The sequence below is a fragment of the Elephas maximus genome, chromosome 25, assembly GCF_024166365.1.
Source record: "Elephas maximus indicus isolate mEleMax1 chromosome 25, mEleMax1 primary haplotype, whole genome shotgun sequence".
NCBI classification, from domain to species: Eukaryota; Metazoa; Chordata; class Mammalia; order Proboscidea; family Elephantidae; genus Elephas; species Elephas maximus.
In genome coordinates, this window is record NC_064843.1 from 23,211,199 (window position 1) to 23,227,681 (window position 16,483).

The window sequence follows — 16,483 nt, forward strand, 5'->3', positions numbered from 1 at the left end:
GCAACAGGTGGAAATTGGCATGTTAGGGTGGTTAATCTGATATTTATGTGTTGAACGAATTGAAATATGGAAGATTTGTTTCTGTTTTGTTTTTGGAAACTCGTGTGATGGTGCCAGCATAGAAATAAGGGCTTAGATTGGACTCCTGAATCCAGTGGGAATGGAACAAAAAATGAACAAGACTTTAGTTACTTAGTGGAGATAGGAAAGGAAGAATCAAAGTTAACTTTCAAGAGCTTAAACATTGGTAACTTGACAAGATGATTTTTGGCAGAAGTGAAATCAGAAATGCAACTGATGGAGGAAGAAGTTTAATTTTAGATCTGCTGGAGATGAGTTCCCAGTGGGGTGGAACGTCTCCTGAAGAGCATTGAGCCAGAGCAGCCCAGGCATATCTCTGACTTCAAGCACTGTTTAAAAACAAAAAAACTTGGGCAAAAAGAAGCCAGGTTTCTATATAAACCCTCAAATTGAGAGATTCAGTAGCTATGTTGAAAAGGCAGAGAAACTGATTGTTTTTAACTTTTACTGTATCATCTTGTGCTTTCTCTCCCTTTTTTTCCCTTTAATTTGATTACCGTGGTAGATACTGTAAGTGGAGTTTTCTGTACTGTAAGGACAGCTGCTTTGATCACCATTACTTTGTGTGAGATTGTGCCCTTTGCTGTTTTTCATTGAGCCTTGCCCCTTACTGCACCCTCTAACATTTCCTCCCTTTTTAAATCTCTTTTAAACAAGTTTGGTGGGAGAATATAGATTTTAGGCACCTTCACTTTAAAAACCTGTTGAGATTGATATGATAGTTTGTCATGCATAAGGAGTGCTGAATTATCCCCTGAAGCCTGATGAACACGATTGCCTCAGTCAAAACCTTTGACTTTGGTCATTCATTCTTTCTTTGATGTCCATCCTAATCTTGAGATTCTAGAGCCTGCTAGCCTTTATCTGCTGACTACATGGGTGACTGTCCTTAAAATTTTATTCATGTTCTCACTGTTTGACTGCCGTGCTTTGGAGAAAAAAATGTTTGGCAAGTGGGGACTTCCTCCTATAAGAGCTGAAGAGTTGGCTACCTTCCATTCTTTTGTCTTAGCATCTTCTCACTCCCTCCCACAGGGATCCATATGGCTTTGGAGATGGTCGAGATTCGAGGCATGATCGCTCCCCAATTCGAGGAAGTCCAAGGAGAGAGCCCAGGGATGGCAGAAATGGCCGGGATGCCCGGGACCCCCGAGACATGCGGGACCCCCGGGACAGCAGAGACATGCGGGACCACCGGGATAGCAGAGACATGCGGGACCACCGAGACAGCAGAAGCATGCGTGATGCTCGAGACATGAGGGATTTTAGAGACTTCCGTGATCTGAGAGACACTAGGGATTTTCGAGATCACCGGGACCCTGTGTATGACAGATACAGAGACATGAGAGACTCCCGAGATCCCATGTACAGGTACGTACATGGTCATTCTGCTCTTTAATTTTTTTTAAGAGGCTTTTTGTTCTGCTGAATTAATCAAAAGTTTTGTAAGGGTGAATCTTGGAAACATGCTGAGTGAAATAAGTCAGTCAGAAAAGTATGATCTCATTTACATGAAATAAGCAAACCTATAGAAATCAAAGCTTAATAGTGGTTACCAGGAGTGAGAGGGATGGGGAAAGGGAGAGTTTTTGCTTAGGGAGCGTTGAGTTCATGTTAATCATGGTGGAATGATTGGGAAAAGTAGTACAACTTGAAGAGTGTGGTCAGTGTCACTGAATTGTACAGGTGGAGACTGTCGAGATGGTATATGTTTTGTTACGTGTATTTCCACCACAGTAAAAAAGAGAGAGGTTCTGTAAGGCTAGTGACTATCAGCCTTGCCAGTGTCTATCACAAGTGGTAGGTGCTGGTCAATAAATATTTGCTGAATGTGTGAATGACTGGTGAATTGGGCTGAGTGAATGAATTTAGGTCTCTGTGACCTGTGAAAGGCAGCATTATGCAAATGGAAAAAGAGAATGCAAAGTGTGCTGGCAGTGCAGAAGCACAGGGAGGAGTTATGGGAATTACTTCTTAAAAACTAATACCGGTAATTACTACCAGTTATTTTGCACTTACTATGTGCTGGGGACTATGCTAACCGTTTAAGGTACATCATCTCTGTTCATCCCCTCAGTTGTTTTGTGACGCAGAGTAACTTAGCTGTAGCCACAGAGCTGATGAGCAGTGAATCCCAGATGGAAGCCTCGTTCGTCTGATCCCAAACTCCCGTGTCTTACTATGCTTATTTTCCTCAGAGGGGACCAGATGTTGAAGAATTCTCCATATCTGATTTTTGCAGGAAAGGACAGTTTTAACTCAGTGCAAATTTCCTTAACTTTTCAGGAGAGAAGGCTCTTATGATCGGTACCTGCGCATGGACGACTATTACAGGAGGAAGAGTGACTCTTACTTTGACCGTTACAGAGACAGCTTTGATGGACGAGGCCCTCCAGGCCCAGAAAGTCAGTCTCGTACAAAAGGTAAAGTAGCAGAAACAATCTATTCCTATTACTGGTAGAACAGTTTACAAAAGAAAAAGGAAACTAGTAACTAACACCCTCACTGAAAAAGAACTAATGACTTGGCCAGGCAATTCACAAAAAGAAGAAATACAAACAGCCTATAAATGTGTAGAGAACATTCAGCTTGAAAATAAGTTTTAAATGCAAAGTAATACCGTCATCCAATAAGAAGAAATAAATATGAAATTCCAGCAGTAAGAAAAGAAAAAAAGATTGGAGCTGCAGGCTTTAACTTGCTTTTTCTGCCCATTGACTAGGTAACTAGAAACTACCTACATTACCTATTCAACGTAAGCTTTCTTTTTTAAAACAATTTTTGCCTAAAAGTAAAGACAAATTTGTTTTTAAATTGGTTTTTCTCAATAGTTTAAAGGTTTTTAAATTGCTTCATAACCTGATCAAGTCGAGATGTTTTAGAACCTCATTTTAATTTGTTGTAAATGCTTGCTACCTGATATTTTTCAAAAAAAAAAAAAAAAGTCAATGGACTATAGGCACCTGTTGATAAAAATCTTAAATAGCTGTCCCCCAAAAATGCAAATTAGAATCATAATGAAATACCATTTTTTTAACCTATGAAATTGGCAGGAATTAAAAAGAATGATTATACCCATTGTTGGTTTAATAGAGAAGTAGACACTAGAAGATCCATCTCTGGAAGCATAAATTAAGTTGGTACAGCCTTTCTAGAGGGCATTTTGGCATATTGTATCAAAAACATTAAAATAACCATGCCTTTCAACCCAACCATTCAATTTTGAGAAATTTATAATAGTAAAAAATAAATGCTGGCTGTTTTTAGGAGTTGCCCTAGAGGATTAATTCAAAGAGGGAGAACTATATGAATTATGATTCTTGCCTAAAAGTAGTTCAGGATTCAAAATAAGGCCTGTGGCTTGTTTTTGTGGAAGGGTATGGTCCTTATTTCAGTTTTTCCTCGTGGTTTCTTGCAGAGCGTTTGAAACGTGAGGAACGGCGTAGAGAAGAGCTTTATCGTCAATATTTTGATGAAATCCAGAGACGCTTTGATGCCGAGAGGCCTGTCGATTGTTCTGTGATTGTGGTCAACAAGCAGACTAAGTAAGAACCCTTTGGATATTTCTCCCCAGGAAGAGAAATTCAGGCTCCCTCTTGGCAGCTCTATGCACTGAACTAGGGCTGTGTATTCTGGCACTGCTGGGCTGCTACATTAGCCAGAAATCTTTTAGGTGTGGGTGACAGAAAACCCAACTCAAACTGGCTTAAGCCCAAAAGGCAAATTTTGGGTTTGTGTAACAGAAAGTCTAGGCATGGCCAGATTCAGGGTCAAACTGTATCTTTAAGCCTTGGTCTCTGTGTTGGTCTCTCAGTGCTCCTTTGCTTGGTGTTGCCTTCATTCCCAGGCAGGCTTTCTACTTAAAAAAAGTGGAATGGCGCTGGCCCCTAGACGTGTATCTTCTTAGCCTAGTAAATCCAATGGAAAGAGAATTTCTCTTTCCCAGGGCCTCCACCAAGAGTCCTGGAATTGTCTCTCATTGAACAGTTGTTTCTCTGGCTCACTTTCCTGGTCCTGAACCAGTCACTTTGGCCAGGAGTGCTGGAATGCTCTGATTGGCCAGTCCTAGGTCATGTGCCCATCCCTAGAGCTAGGGGTAGTAGGGTCAGCTATGTGGACTGAGTAGGAGAGGGGTGCCTTTCTACCTGCAAAATGAAGAGGGAATGGATTCTGGTCAGGTAAAGCAGTTAGGTACCCCCTTCATGGGACGAACCCAGATCCTGGTAATTTGGGAGGTACATGTCTCTTTTGGCCAAGAACCAAGTCTTCCTTGTGATGTGCCATGGCGTTGCAGAACCGTTAGGTGACCATGTTAGTTAAGCCAGAGTTCGTAGCGTGATTTTACTCCTCTTGTTTTCCATTCTCTTCTCCAAGAGGCAAAACAGAGAAGCAGAGGGGGTGTAGCAGCTTGCAGGCTTGACATTAACTATGTTCACTTTCCCCAGGTGGTTAGCAAATAACTTCATACGTTTTCCAGCAGTTTGGGGTTAAAGAGCTAACGTCAAGGCAGTGACTAGGGAAGTAGGTGTTGAGACACCAAGCAGCAGGCAGAGTTCACAGGCTCTAGGCTGCCTCATTCAGAGATGGATGCTGCTTTAACTCTAGATAGCTTCTTTTTAACAAGCGATAATAGCTACTGTTTTCTGAGCACCTACTTTGTACTACCCCATGCTAGGTGCTTTACATAAATTATTTTTAATCCTCATAATAATCATGTTACATGTTTAGTCATTCAGATTTTTTTAAGACCAGTTAAATGTATAGCACGTGTTGGAACTGGGACCGTAATGGTGAGCAAACACACAGCCCCTTCCTCTTGTGGAGCTTACACCTCTTTGAGCAGATGACGGAAATGAGCCATACACGAAGAGAATACAGTCAGTCCTCATTATTCACGGATTCCGTGTTTGCGAATTCACCTGCTTGCTAAAATTTATTTGTAACCGCAGAATCAATACTTGGGTGCGCTTATAGTCACAGACATGTACAGGGTGGTGAAAATGAAGGCGCTTTGCACACATGTTCCCAGCTGAGTTCAAACCAGGAGATGCTCTACCTTCTCGGTTCCTTTTTACAGTCTGTTTAGTGGCATGCTTTTTGCATTTTTGTGCTTTTTGTTGGTGATTTCACTGTTTAAGATGTCCCCCAAGTATACTACTGAAGTGCCATCTAGCTCAAGAAGGCAGTGCGGTGCCTTATGGAGAAAACAGATGTGTTAGATAAACTTCATTCAGGCGTGAGTGCTGTTGGCTGTGAGTTCAGTGTTAGTGTGTCAACCACATATATTAATCTAGATCCATTGATGAAAACGTTGTGACCAGAGGCTCGTGGGAACCTGACCTGACCTTTTCTCCAGGAACGGTGGCTTAGCATTTGTTAATATCAGTACTCACAGCGACTTTGTAGAGCATAACTGCCGCGAATAACGAGAATTGACTGTATCAGGGATTTAATTTAGACTGAAAGAAGGTCCAGGAAATAATACATGACCTGAACCATGTTATTCCTGTTTTACTGGTAAAGAAACTGGGATTTTTAAGAGGTAAAGGGTCTTGCTTTAGTCTTCACAGCTTTGCAAGTTAAATGGTAGAACTGGAATCCAGACCCATCTTTCTAGCTTCAAAGCCTGCTTCTGCATTGTGTTATACAGCTTCCTCAAAGACAGACATGTGCCACAGGCCTAGACGGCAGGACGGTTAAGGAAGGACAGCTGGACTAAAGAATCAAAGGGAGGAGGACCTGGCTATTAAATACTGGTGCTGCTGGCAATTTCCTGGGTGACTTCAGGCGTGTCACAGCAGTTCTGAGCCAGGGTAAAGAGAGGAAGTTGGTCTAGATCCTTAGAGACTGAGGAGGGCACTAGAGTTTGAGCTCCCCTGTGAACATGGAGCTGGCTAAGGAGAAACAGTGAAGAAATTTGGAGTTTGTCCCCAATCAGAGAGTGCTCACCTGGATCCTGTTTGTTTCTCCAGAGATTATGCTGAATCTGTGGGGCGTAAAGTGCGAGACCTAGGCATGGTGGTGGACTTGATCTTCCTCAACACAGAGGTGTCACTGTCACAAGCCTTGGAAGACGTCAGCAGGGGAGGGTCTCCTTTTGCTATTGTCATCACCCAGCAACACCAGATTCACCGCTCCTGCACAGTCAACATCATGTTTGGAACCCCACAAGGTACAGACCCTCAAGTGGGTCACAATTCCAGGAATAGTCACTAGTCTAGTAATTATTTTATGTGTTACTCCTAAGAAGCAAGTTCGGGGCGTGTTTCAGCTCAGATACGACAGGGCCTCTCTAAGTGGACTGGAGGAGCCTTGCACAGTCACTTCGTCCTGTGCTGTTCTTCCAGTGGATGCAGTTCTGGGCCAGTGGTGTGCTGACGTATGTTGGACAGCTGGTTCTCGAGGTGGGGGCGCTAGTTTGTTGCGAGCCACCAGCTTTAAATCACTGAAGGGGTAGTTGGGAAGAGACGTACACAGTCAACACTCACCAGTGAGAGCTAACTCCAGCACACCTCTAGCGCATACAACACTGACTGCTGTAGAATCCTTGCTTTTACCTGACTTTTCTAATGGAAGACAGAGGAATAACAGTCACTTAAAATTCTATTTGCAAGTTCTCTGGAGAAGTGAGCAGAGTGGGGTCCTTATCCTCCCCCACCCCCATGCCCAGGGTAGGTTCCTTGAAGTTCTTCCCTGAACCCTAAAGTAGTTTTAGTACTTTGAGCCGAGAATGTTGAGACTCAGCCAATTGATGCCTTCCTCAGGGCTCTTACTGCACATGGTGCCACAGAACAGGCTTCCTTTTACTCATAACACCAGGGATCTCTATTTGTCTGACCAGTTACACCCATAACCATAGAATACATATGGCACTGCAGTGGGTCAGTTGTCTCTTCCAGGAATAGTTCTCAAGATGTGTAAGGAAATTTATATAAAGTTCTGAGTAGTCTTCTCAACACCATGTAAGCCATGTTGCCCAGGGGTGAGGAGAGGAGGTTATTTAGGGTCCCACTTTGATCTTCGTCCATGACCTTTGATGGTCAGTCAAGTTTGAACTGATAGATTCAGAAACAGTAGGCTAGCTCTGTCCTGAGGAGCACAGTGGAGAGCCAAGCTTTCCGTAGGGACTCTTTGGCCCTCCCGCTGCTGGTCTCAGAGCTACTGGGCTGCCTCCTGTGGCTGTTCTCCACGTGGTTTGTTTGAATCTGTGGGAGGCCTTCATGTTTCTTTGGTTTTTACTACAAGTCTGTGATCTAGGAATTCCCCAGAGAAGCAGCTCTGTACAAAGGTACATGTTCCCCGCCAAAGAGATCCATTCACCTCTCTTCTCTACCTTCATCTCCCTTGATCCCCTCTCCCCAGCTCCAAGGATTTTTGTCACTGAAATGGTTTTCTTGCTGGTGTGAGGTTAGGAAAGGCTCAGCAGAGTCCAGCAGGTGGGTACTCAGATCTGTCACGGGAGAAAGTAACTCATGTCGTTTCCTCCCACAGAGCATCGCAACATGCCCCAGGCAGATGCCATGGTGCTAGTGGCCAGGAATTATGAGCGCTACAAGAATGAGTGCCGGGAGAAGGAACACGAAGAAATTGCCAGACAGGCAGCCAAGATGGCTGATGAGGCCATCATACAGGAAAGGGAGCGAGGAGGCCCAGAGGAGGGAGTGCGAGGGGGACACCCTCCAGCCATCCAGAGCCTCATCAACCTACTGGCAGACAACAGGTACCTCACTGCCGAAGAGACTGACAAGATCATCAACTACCTACGAGAGCGGAAGGAGCGGCTTATGAGGAGCAGCACCGACTCTCTGCCTGGTGAGCTACGTGGCAGGGCCGAGGTGAAGTTCTGACTCTGCATTTCTCTAATCCCCAGACTGTTGGGAGGGTGGCAGGCCCAGGGCTCTTTGGGGTGGGTAAGGGAAATGAGCCCATCTCTTGGGCTCTCCCATGGGGGCTGCCCCTGTTGATATAATGATAATTTTTTTTTTAATATATTTTTTTAATTTTTTAATTATTTTTTTAATATTTTGGTACTGAATTCTGATCCCTATAGTTAATGTGGTGGTGGGTTAGACTAGCATTGCTGGCTCCCTGGTAGCCAAGATGTATGCCCTATTTTTTATGTTATTTTTTTTTTTTTAAGACCTTCTCTGGGGAAACTAGACTGTTTTCCGGAAACAGCACATACCATGAAGTAGCCCCTTTGGGAAATTGATGTTATCGTCTGTGTAGTGTGTGATTAATGTGACTCAGTGATTATTGTTCTTCCCTTGGCTGCTAGGCCTCCTGCCCTTGAGGGGTACTTTCAACCAGATACCTCCTCCTCCTGTCTTCTAGGCACGATTTCCCGCCAACCACTTGGGGCGACCTCGGGTGCCTCACTGAAGACACAGCCGAGCTCCCAATCGCTCCAGAGCGGCCAGGCTCTCCCCTCTGCTCCGCCCACTCCAGCTGTAGCCTCCACCTCCCAGCAAGAGCTTCAGGCCAAAATTCTCAGCCTCTTCAATAGCGGCACAGTTGCAGCCAATAGCAGCCCTGCATCCCCCTCAGTCGCTCCCGGAAGTGCTCAGAACCAGAATTTTTCCACGGCAGCGAACAGCCAGCCTCAGCAAAGATCACAGGCCTCTGGCAGTCAGCCTCCAAACATTTTGGGACAGGCAGGATCTGCCCGGAACATGGGCCCCAGGCCTGGGGCTCCTTCCCAAGGGCTCTTTGGCCAGCCTTCCAGTCGCCTGGCACCTGCCAGCAAAATGGCTAGCCAGAGGCCCGTGTCTTCCACAGGTATCAACTTTGACAATCCAAGTGTACAGAAGGCTCTGGACACCCTGATCCAGAGTGGCCCTGCTCTTTCCCACCTGGTTAGCCAAACCACAGCACAGGTGGGGCAGCCCCAGGCCCCCTTGGGATCTTACCAGAGGCATTACTGAGGCTAAATCTCTCAACTATCCCCAGTCCCTTCCTCCCTGGCCTGCTCCCACTTACAGCGTTCTAAATAGAGTTGTTTGGAAGATGTTCTTTGCACCTATCCAGGTCCACATCAAATGTCATAAGTTTCTACCACCTGCTCTCTCCTCTGCCCATGGCTATGTTGCTTATTCCTTCCAGAGTCTGCATTTGTTGGTTGGTTGGTTTTTAGAAAATAAATATCTCTGGGGTAGTTGGGTGTCTGGGCTCAGTTTATATTTGATGAGTTTCTCTCTCCCCTCTGTCAGCTGGATTTGGGAAAGGGAAGGAAGGACAAACCAGGCCTCAGCTGGCTGAGATTAGAGTGGCGTTTATCACGTCAGTAGCCGCTAGCTTTGTTCATCTTTAACCCAGCACATGCCGACCAGAGCTCATGCTCCGGCCCCACAGGTATTGAGCAGGGCTGAGGGTGGGAGCTTGAGGACGCATAATCAGCCGCTCTGGAGTTGTTGAGTGGCTACGGCAGCCACAGAGCAGAAACTGTTCTGCCTGAGCCAGGTGGTTTGTTTTGGTTTTTGTTTTTTTTTTTTTTCCCGTGCATTTCATTGGAGGGTCTCCAGTGGACTGAACAGGTCTAGTCAGCAGAAGTTTAACACAGACTGTGAATCTGGGCCCGGCCACTCTTACCCCTAACGTCTCTGTCAGCGTCTCCCCCCAGTGGTAGGTTTGTGGAGTCAGTTCTCAGAAGGCAACTCCAGACTCTGGCAGCGAAGACTCGTTTTTTTCAGTGATTGTTTCAAGTTTTTGGCTCAAAAAGCAGGCTCTTGTTTTCATCTAGACTGTTGTTCTGTTTTCTGAGCAGCAGGGGGCAGGGACCATTTTGATATCAGACTTTGGTGGCTGGGTATATTCTCGATACAGGCAACTGTTTATAAGTTTTGAGCCAGAATGAAATTGTTCGAAGGAGGGCCTCTGGCTGCTGCTCTAAAATGGAGCCAAAGGAAGCTGCCCTCTCCCTCAGGATGGTGCTCGTTAGAGCCCTGTGGATCACAGTCTCCAGGGCCCCTGGCAGGGCAGGAGACAACAGTGACTTCAGTAGAGTCCCTGCCAGTGGCTGAGCAAACAATGGTTTCAAAAATACAAGGTCCCCAGATGGCAGCATTTTATGTTCTGACCTATTTGTGTTATATAGTGTTTGATTTTTTTTGTTGGTTTTTTCCTCTTTGAAATTCTTGTGTTGTTGATAAACTGAAATGATTACTTTTTAATTAAAATGAAAAAGTAAAAGCTGTGCTCATCTTTTTTGGGGTGTAAATATCTGTAGTACCTCTTTCTGGGGAACTGCTTCACAGGGTCAGAAGGTGGGGTCCCTGAGGGAGTCTCAGTTGGCCTTGACAGCTCTGGCCTGCCACCTCTTCTCCTCAACCTGTCATCAGGTCTCAACATCTTGTAACCCTGTCTTCCTTCCTATGCCACTCACGTAGTTAGAAGCTTTAGTAACAGTTCAGAGCAAAAGCCTGCTGGCTAATTAATAATGCTGGTTAAACATCCTTGCTTCCGGTAGGCTTACAGTGTGTCAACAGGCTTGTCCTCTTATTCCAGGAAGGAAAAATGGGACTGAGAAGAGGTCACTTCTGGGTAACAGCCAGTGGTGGGGGCACGCCCCTGATCTGATTCTGTCTCATTTGCCCCCTTCTGTTCCGCCCATTGTGCAGGGAGTTGGCAGGACCATAGGATGACAGAGCTAGAAGGAGCCTTGGAGAGTATTTAATAGTTATCCTGTCAGCAGGTGTGCAGTGGGTATGGTGAAGTGACTGGCACAAAGCCTCCCGTGGGTTAGGGACCAAAATGCTAAGAGCTGGGAGCCAGCCCTCGGAAGAGCTAACTGCAGTGAGATACTAGCGCAGCCCTCCACCAGGCCCTGCTGCCTGGCCCATTGTCCTTCCAGGACAGGGCCCCAGAACTGTCAAACACCCATCTCTGTCAGTGACGGTCAGTGTTTCTGATCAGAGTCTAGGGTCCTGGAAGGCCACCTGAAATACCCCTCTCTCCACTAACTCTTCCCCCTCAAGTGTCCAAACAGCATACCTCAGGCCGTGAAGGGTATAATTAATAAAATTATTTTTATTGCATTTTGTGCAGACGGGAATCTAAAAAATTAATACAGTAAAAGCTGTAAAGCATTAAATGGGAGCATTCAACAATAAAGGAAAGAACCAGCCCTCTCCTTTTCATATTGGCACAGAGAACACAAGGTCAGTACGGAGGCAGAATGCGGAATACTGAAACACTGAAAAGTAAAGGCAGGCCTAGTAATAGTAATAAATACTCTTGGTTTGCAACCTCTCCTATTTACAAGGGTTTTCAGCTTCATTGCATTGCCCTGCACATAGATCGTCTAAACAAGAGCAACACTGGTATCACTACAAGGCTATTGAAATATTGCACTCAGAATAAAAGTCACTTGAATGGACGTAAAACACTAGCTACAGTGTTTGTAAAGATAATCTGATGAATGACTTGTGATAACATTCAAAACAAATATTGCACGTGGAGCACAGAAAACTTGGGCTTTTGTTGCGGTATGTTTGTTGTGTTTGTTTCATCAACGGAAACTGCTCTTGCCAACCAGACAGTCTGGGCCCAAATAGTGCAACTTTGGTTCCCTAATGGGTGTTGATACAGCCTCCTTGGCCTTCTGCTCAGCCCCCCACTTCCGGAATGCTCAGGCCCCCAGAAGGGTTGTGGTTCTCAGAGGGAGGTCATAGGAGGTGAGCCAGCCGGCTGGTGTCTGACACCTCCAGCTTTCTGACTGGTGCATGAAAGAGTCCATCCAATCCCCTGATCAAATCTTATAGAGGCCTTGGCCTAACACACAGCCCTCCTGGCCTCCAGGCATACCTGACTTGTGTCTGGATGACATCAGCTCTCTGCCTTGGGCTCAAAGGAAAGAAGGTGGTGAGGTCAGGCATACCCAGTGGCCCCAGCTCTGGGATGTGGGCAGGACGTGTTAACTAGGTGCGCAGGCCAGGGACCTGGGGCTGAAGGTACTGTACCTAGTCCCAGAGGGCGCTGGAACGAGCATGCCGTGCCTCTCCCCCTTATTGACGTGCCCTGGAGGGAGGGAGCCCGGCCAGTGCACCTTTTCTAGGGACAGAGGGCGACCCCGACCGGGCTAATGGAGCGGAAGCGCCAAGGACTGGAGTTAGGGAGGCTAAAGGCCTTGGGTCTTGGTTAGAAGAGAGCAGGGAGGTGCTAAGAACCCGCGGATTGACTCCAGCCGTCCCCGGCCCGGGTGCCTGGGAGACGGAGCTAGAGGCGGTGCTAGGCAGCAAGGCCCGGCTCCCTGCGACGGACGCTAAGGCGGCCGGATCCCCGAGGCCAGAGCTGCCAGATGGGGACAAGGGAGGGAACATTAGGGGCAGCTATAGGACTTCCCGGTGGGTCCGGCTCCTAAACCAAAATCGCCCCCCTCCTTCCTCACCTGACGTAGGGAAGAAACTCTGGGGAGGGGGCTCCCTTCAGCTCCCTGATTTCAGTCTTTGGCGAGGAGCCACGGGGTAGGGGGAGCAGGCGACAAGCCGACAGGAGAGACGCCTGCTCCCCCAGCGAAGGCACCGGGACGGGGCTTCCTCGCTCGGTTTCTCCCCCCTGGAGGGGCGTCCCTCCCATCTGGCCCAACTTGCTGAAGAGCCGAGAAGAGGCAGCGCGTCTCTGCGGCCGCAGTGGAAGCTCCCGTCCGCTGGTAGGCGAGTCCAGGAAAAAGTGGACGCTTCGCTCCATCTCCGAAAAGACCTGGAGGGAAGGCTCGGAAGCCAAGGACGCGCAGAAAGGGCGAGGCGGCGACAGCGGCGCGGAGGTGTAGCGGCACCGGGACCACGACCCCCGCCTGGGCCTGCAGCACTTGGCCCTCAAAGTCTCGGACATCCAGGAAAACCCAGCTTCCCGAGGCCTCGGCCCCAGCGGGCGCACTCCACGGTGGCGAGAAGACCTTTGCGCTGCTAGTCACATAAATATGGGGGCGTTAAAAATATACACGCGATGTCTCCTGTACACTATGTACAGACCCGGCCGGACCCCCGCGGCTCCGCCGGAAGGGACAGGCTGCCGAGACGCGAGCCGGGCCGGCCACCCCGCGGCGTTGGCCACCGCGCCCTCGGGGGCGGGGCCGGGGCGGGGCGGGCCCAGGCCCCGCCTAAGTGGGGAGGGGCCGCACGGCCGGCGGGAGGGCCTCTGCTCCCGCGCCTCCTCCCACCCTTTATTGCAGCTTCTCCTCCGGCGGGGCGAGGTCGGGCTCAGAAACGAGGGCAGCGCAGCCGGGCCAAGAGACCGGAACCGCCGGGGGCCGTCCTCTCCGGGTCAGCTCTGACGGGCGTGTCCTCGGGCTTCAGGCAGGGGGGGAAGGGGCCGGGGCGCGGGCACAGGGTCTGTATGTAAACGGTGACGGCGGCGGGGGGCGCGGCAAGAGCTCCGGGGCCGCGGGCCGGGCGCACTCGGCCCGGGGGGCAGGTCCTGGCTCTCAGGAGTAGATGGTGATGACCTCGCGGCCGCCGCCGCGGACCAGCATCACTCGATCCAGGTGTTCGGTGAGGACCTCGAGAAACTCCATGTCTGAACGCCCGTCAAGGAGAAAGCTGCTCCCCTTCCCTCCCCCACGGAATTGAGAGCGCTCTGCGCCGCTGGGGATTCTTGAGCCCGCGTCCCTGTCCGAGGTGCTGATCCTGAAGCAGGACCGGCTCAGCTCTTCCAACCAGGGCCAGGACCCGGCTCCCCTGACCTGCACCTCTCCCTTCCCCCTAATTTAAGTCCAGGATACAGTTTTCGTCACCGTTGCGGTTGCGGGGAGGCCCCGGCATGTTGAGCAAAACAAGCTTGGCATCCCGGGATTTCTTCACGATCACCTCGTTCAGCCGCACCGCCGTGTGCATGCGCCGCACGTTGGACTGGTTCCTGGGGTAGGGAGGAGAGGAGAGGGTGAGTGAGCCTGAGGGAGGAAAGAGATGGTCCCAGTTGCCCACCCAGTCCCAGCTGGACTGGGCTGCTGAGACCTGGTCCTTGCACACCAGGAATCACCAAGCCCAGATCTCTCCAAGCCAGGCTGAGCCTAAATTGGGGGTTCATGATGGAGTGACCACAGCAAGGACCCTGGCCAACCCAGAAGAGAGAATGAAAAACTCTGAGGCACTTACAAGTTCTCCCACTCCCTTCAGGAAACACAAGGAAAGCAAAGAAAAGAATAAAAGGAGGGAAGTCAGGAAAGGAGAGAGAGGCCAAGGCTTGAGTCACTAGCATCTGCCCTGAGTAAATATGGTCCCAGTCTCCCAGCCCCCACATCCGTCACCTCTCCACTGCCTGCCCCTGGGAATTCTGACCCCTAGCAGTCAACCGGAACCCCCTAGGCCTCAGATGGGGAGCCCAAGACAATGTCTGGGCTGAGTCTCCAGACCACCAGACCAGGACTCCTGCTGTTTTGTTCTACCAAACAACCCCTTTGGGCTCACCCCAGCCCCCAGCCCTTAGCCCCCAGGCCCATACGGCTTCATGCTGAAAAAGTCCTTGATGCCCTCGGAGGAGACGGGGCTTGGGCCCTTATTCTTCTCGGCGGCTGACTTGTCCTTGGTCCAGGTGAGATGCACCTTCTCAGGATCTGCCTCACCCTCACCCTCAGGCTCTTCCCCTGGGGACGGTGAGCTGCTGGGGCAGCTGGGAGCGCTCTGGTCATGGATCAGCTGCACCTGAGGGATGAGTGAAAGGACACAGGTGACTCTTCTGGAGGCCAAAGCCTCTGCTCCCACTGGCCGGGGCCAGAGCACCTCAGCTGCATACCTCCTCCTCTGGCTTCTCCTCGCTGTCACCAGCTGTCTCTTCTGGGACACTGAGGCGGAGCCGAGTGTTTGCTGGGTTCTTTCTCCGGATTGAGCCTCGAGACTCATCTGTGATACTCTGGATCTGGGGAGTGACACAGGTTGACGCCAGCTCTGCTGGGAGTCACCACCCGCACCCTACAAACAGCTACCACCAAAGCCGATGTTCAGCCAGGATACATACTTTCAGGAACTGTACCAGTTATTAAAAGTACTGCAGTGCTCCCACACCAAAGAGCCACTGCTCCACTGGCCTGGCCTCCTCAAGCCTCCTCCAGAACCCCTGACCTCCCCACCATCCAGCAACCAAAGGGTTAACACCTGGCACAGCAAGTAACCTTCAAGGCTTTCCCCCAGCGCCATGGCCCGGTGTCAGTTCTGGTTGGCCATTACACATGCCATCTCTTCAAATCTTCACTGTCACTCCTGGACAGCACCCTCATCCATCCCAGCTCAAAGGGGTACCCATCACTCATTCCTCGAAGAACCATCAGCACATCCACACCTGGGGAACCCATCAACCACGATTATGCCACCCTCAGCTATGGGATCTGTGCCACCCATTCCCCAAGCAACCTGTCACCCACATTCAGGAGTGCTTCTGTCCCCATCCCTGATACATCATCTCTCATTTCCCTCAAGGACCTGCAACCACACCCTGGGGTGGGTCTCTCATCCATACTCTGGGGCACCAGTGATCCCACACTATCCACACCTACAGGGGTCTTACACCCATACACTATGGGGGGCTCACCACCATTACCCCTGAGAATCCATCAGCCACACCCTAGGAGACTTTTCCCCAGCCCCACCCATCCCCTATATCCCTAAATATCCATCTGTTACCCACTCTCTGAGGATCTGTTACATGAACCCTTGTCCCCCAGCTGGAAGCTTACACCCCTGAAGCATCATCATCCATCCCTGGGGATCTTCCACCTATATTTAGCACCCACTATTCTCCTTGAAGAAGAAAGACCTGGTGACTTGATCCCATGAAGATTACAGCCTAGAAAACCCTATGGGAAAGCTCTACCCTGTCAGGTGGGGTTGCCATGAGTCGGAGTCAACTTGATGGCACCCAACAACAGCAACAACATTCTCCCTTGGGCCCCAGAAGCCACGTACAGAGTAGAATCTCTGTCATCCATGCTCAGATCCCTTCTGAATCCTGGTTGGGGGGCTTGGTAGGTGCAGCTGCAGTATGTGCCCACCGCTGCGAGCCCAGTGTTGGGAGGAGGGGTTGGGGGGGAATGAAGGTGACGAGTAGTGTGTGAGGCGAAGGTGGCAGTGCCAGTGGCTAGGAACATCAGCCCTGGGCCATCCCAAACCTGTGCAGACCCAGTGCCGGCATCAGCTTGAGGCTCTCAGGGCCCAGCCAGGGCACGCTCACCTCCCGCTCTCGCTCATTCTTGGTTAAATGCATCTGTTTGAGGATCTGGGAGCGTTGCTCCATCACCAGTGTCTTCTCGTAGGTGTAAGCCGAAATGTCGCTCTCATGCTGCGGGCAGACAGGGGCAAGGATGGGGTGAAGGGCAAGGGAGGAAAGCAGGAGGTTGGAGCTAAGGTGTAAGGCCAAGGGGGAGGGAGGCAGGTGCCCTTCCTTCCACCTTAGCCAATAGGCTGGTTTAATCAAG

General features: G+C 49.7%; 2 protein-coding genes across 7 annotated transcripts in view; one reads left to right on the forward strand and one right to left on the reverse strand.

Annotated features, from left to right (window-relative positions):
* NCOA5 (nuclear receptor coactivator 5) overlaps nucleotides 1-11,125 on the forward strand; it is a 31,118-nt gene extending 19,993 nt beyond the window's left edge. For 2 of the 3 annotated variants that reach the window (XM_049869179.1, XM_049869180.1), the window contains 6 exons: nucleotides 1,117-1,452; nucleotides 2,368-2,504; nucleotides 3,500-3,626; nucleotides 6,054-6,253; nucleotides 7,573-7,893; nucleotides 8,416-11,125. In XM_049869179.1, the coding sequence (XP_049725136.1) occupies nucleotides 1,238-1,452; nucleotides 2,368-2,504; nucleotides 3,500-3,626; nucleotides 6,054-6,253; nucleotides 7,573-7,893; nucleotides 8,416-9,005 (1,590 nt within the window). In that variant the 5' untranslated portion in view covers nucleotides 1,117-1,237 and the 3' untranslated portion in view covers nucleotides 9,006-11,125. Of the gene's footprint in view, nucleotides 1-1,116; nucleotides 1,453-2,367; nucleotides 2,505-3,499; nucleotides 3,627-6,053; nucleotides 6,254-7,572; nucleotides 7,917-8,415 lie in introns of all 3 variants that reach the window. The other variant, XM_049869181.1, reaches the window with a different exon arrangement.
* A 2,362-nt stretch (nucleotides 11,126-13,487) lies between these two features.
* Nucleotides 13,488-16,483, reverse strand: part of SLC12A5 (solute carrier family 12 member 5) — a 34,907-nt gene continuing 31,911 nt past the window's right edge. For 3 of the 4 annotated variants that reach the window (XM_049869175.1, XM_049869178.1, XM_049869177.1), the window contains 6 exons: nucleotides 16,240-16,347; nucleotides 14,809-14,931; nucleotides 14,518-14,717; nucleotides 14,172-14,186; nucleotides 13,799-13,932; nucleotides 13,488-13,593 (listed from right to left, as the gene is read on the reverse strand). In XM_049869175.1, the coding sequence (XP_049725132.1) occupies nucleotides 13,502-13,593; nucleotides 13,799-13,932; nucleotides 14,172-14,186; nucleotides 14,518-14,717; nucleotides 14,809-14,931; nucleotides 16,240-16,347 (672 nt within the window). In that variant the 3' untranslated portion in view covers nucleotides 13,488-13,501. The remainder of the gene's footprint in view (nucleotides 13,594-13,798; nucleotides 13,933-14,171; nucleotides 14,187-14,517; nucleotides 14,718-14,808; nucleotides 14,932-16,239; nucleotides 16,348-16,483) is intronic. The other variant, XM_049869176.1, reaches the window with a different exon arrangement.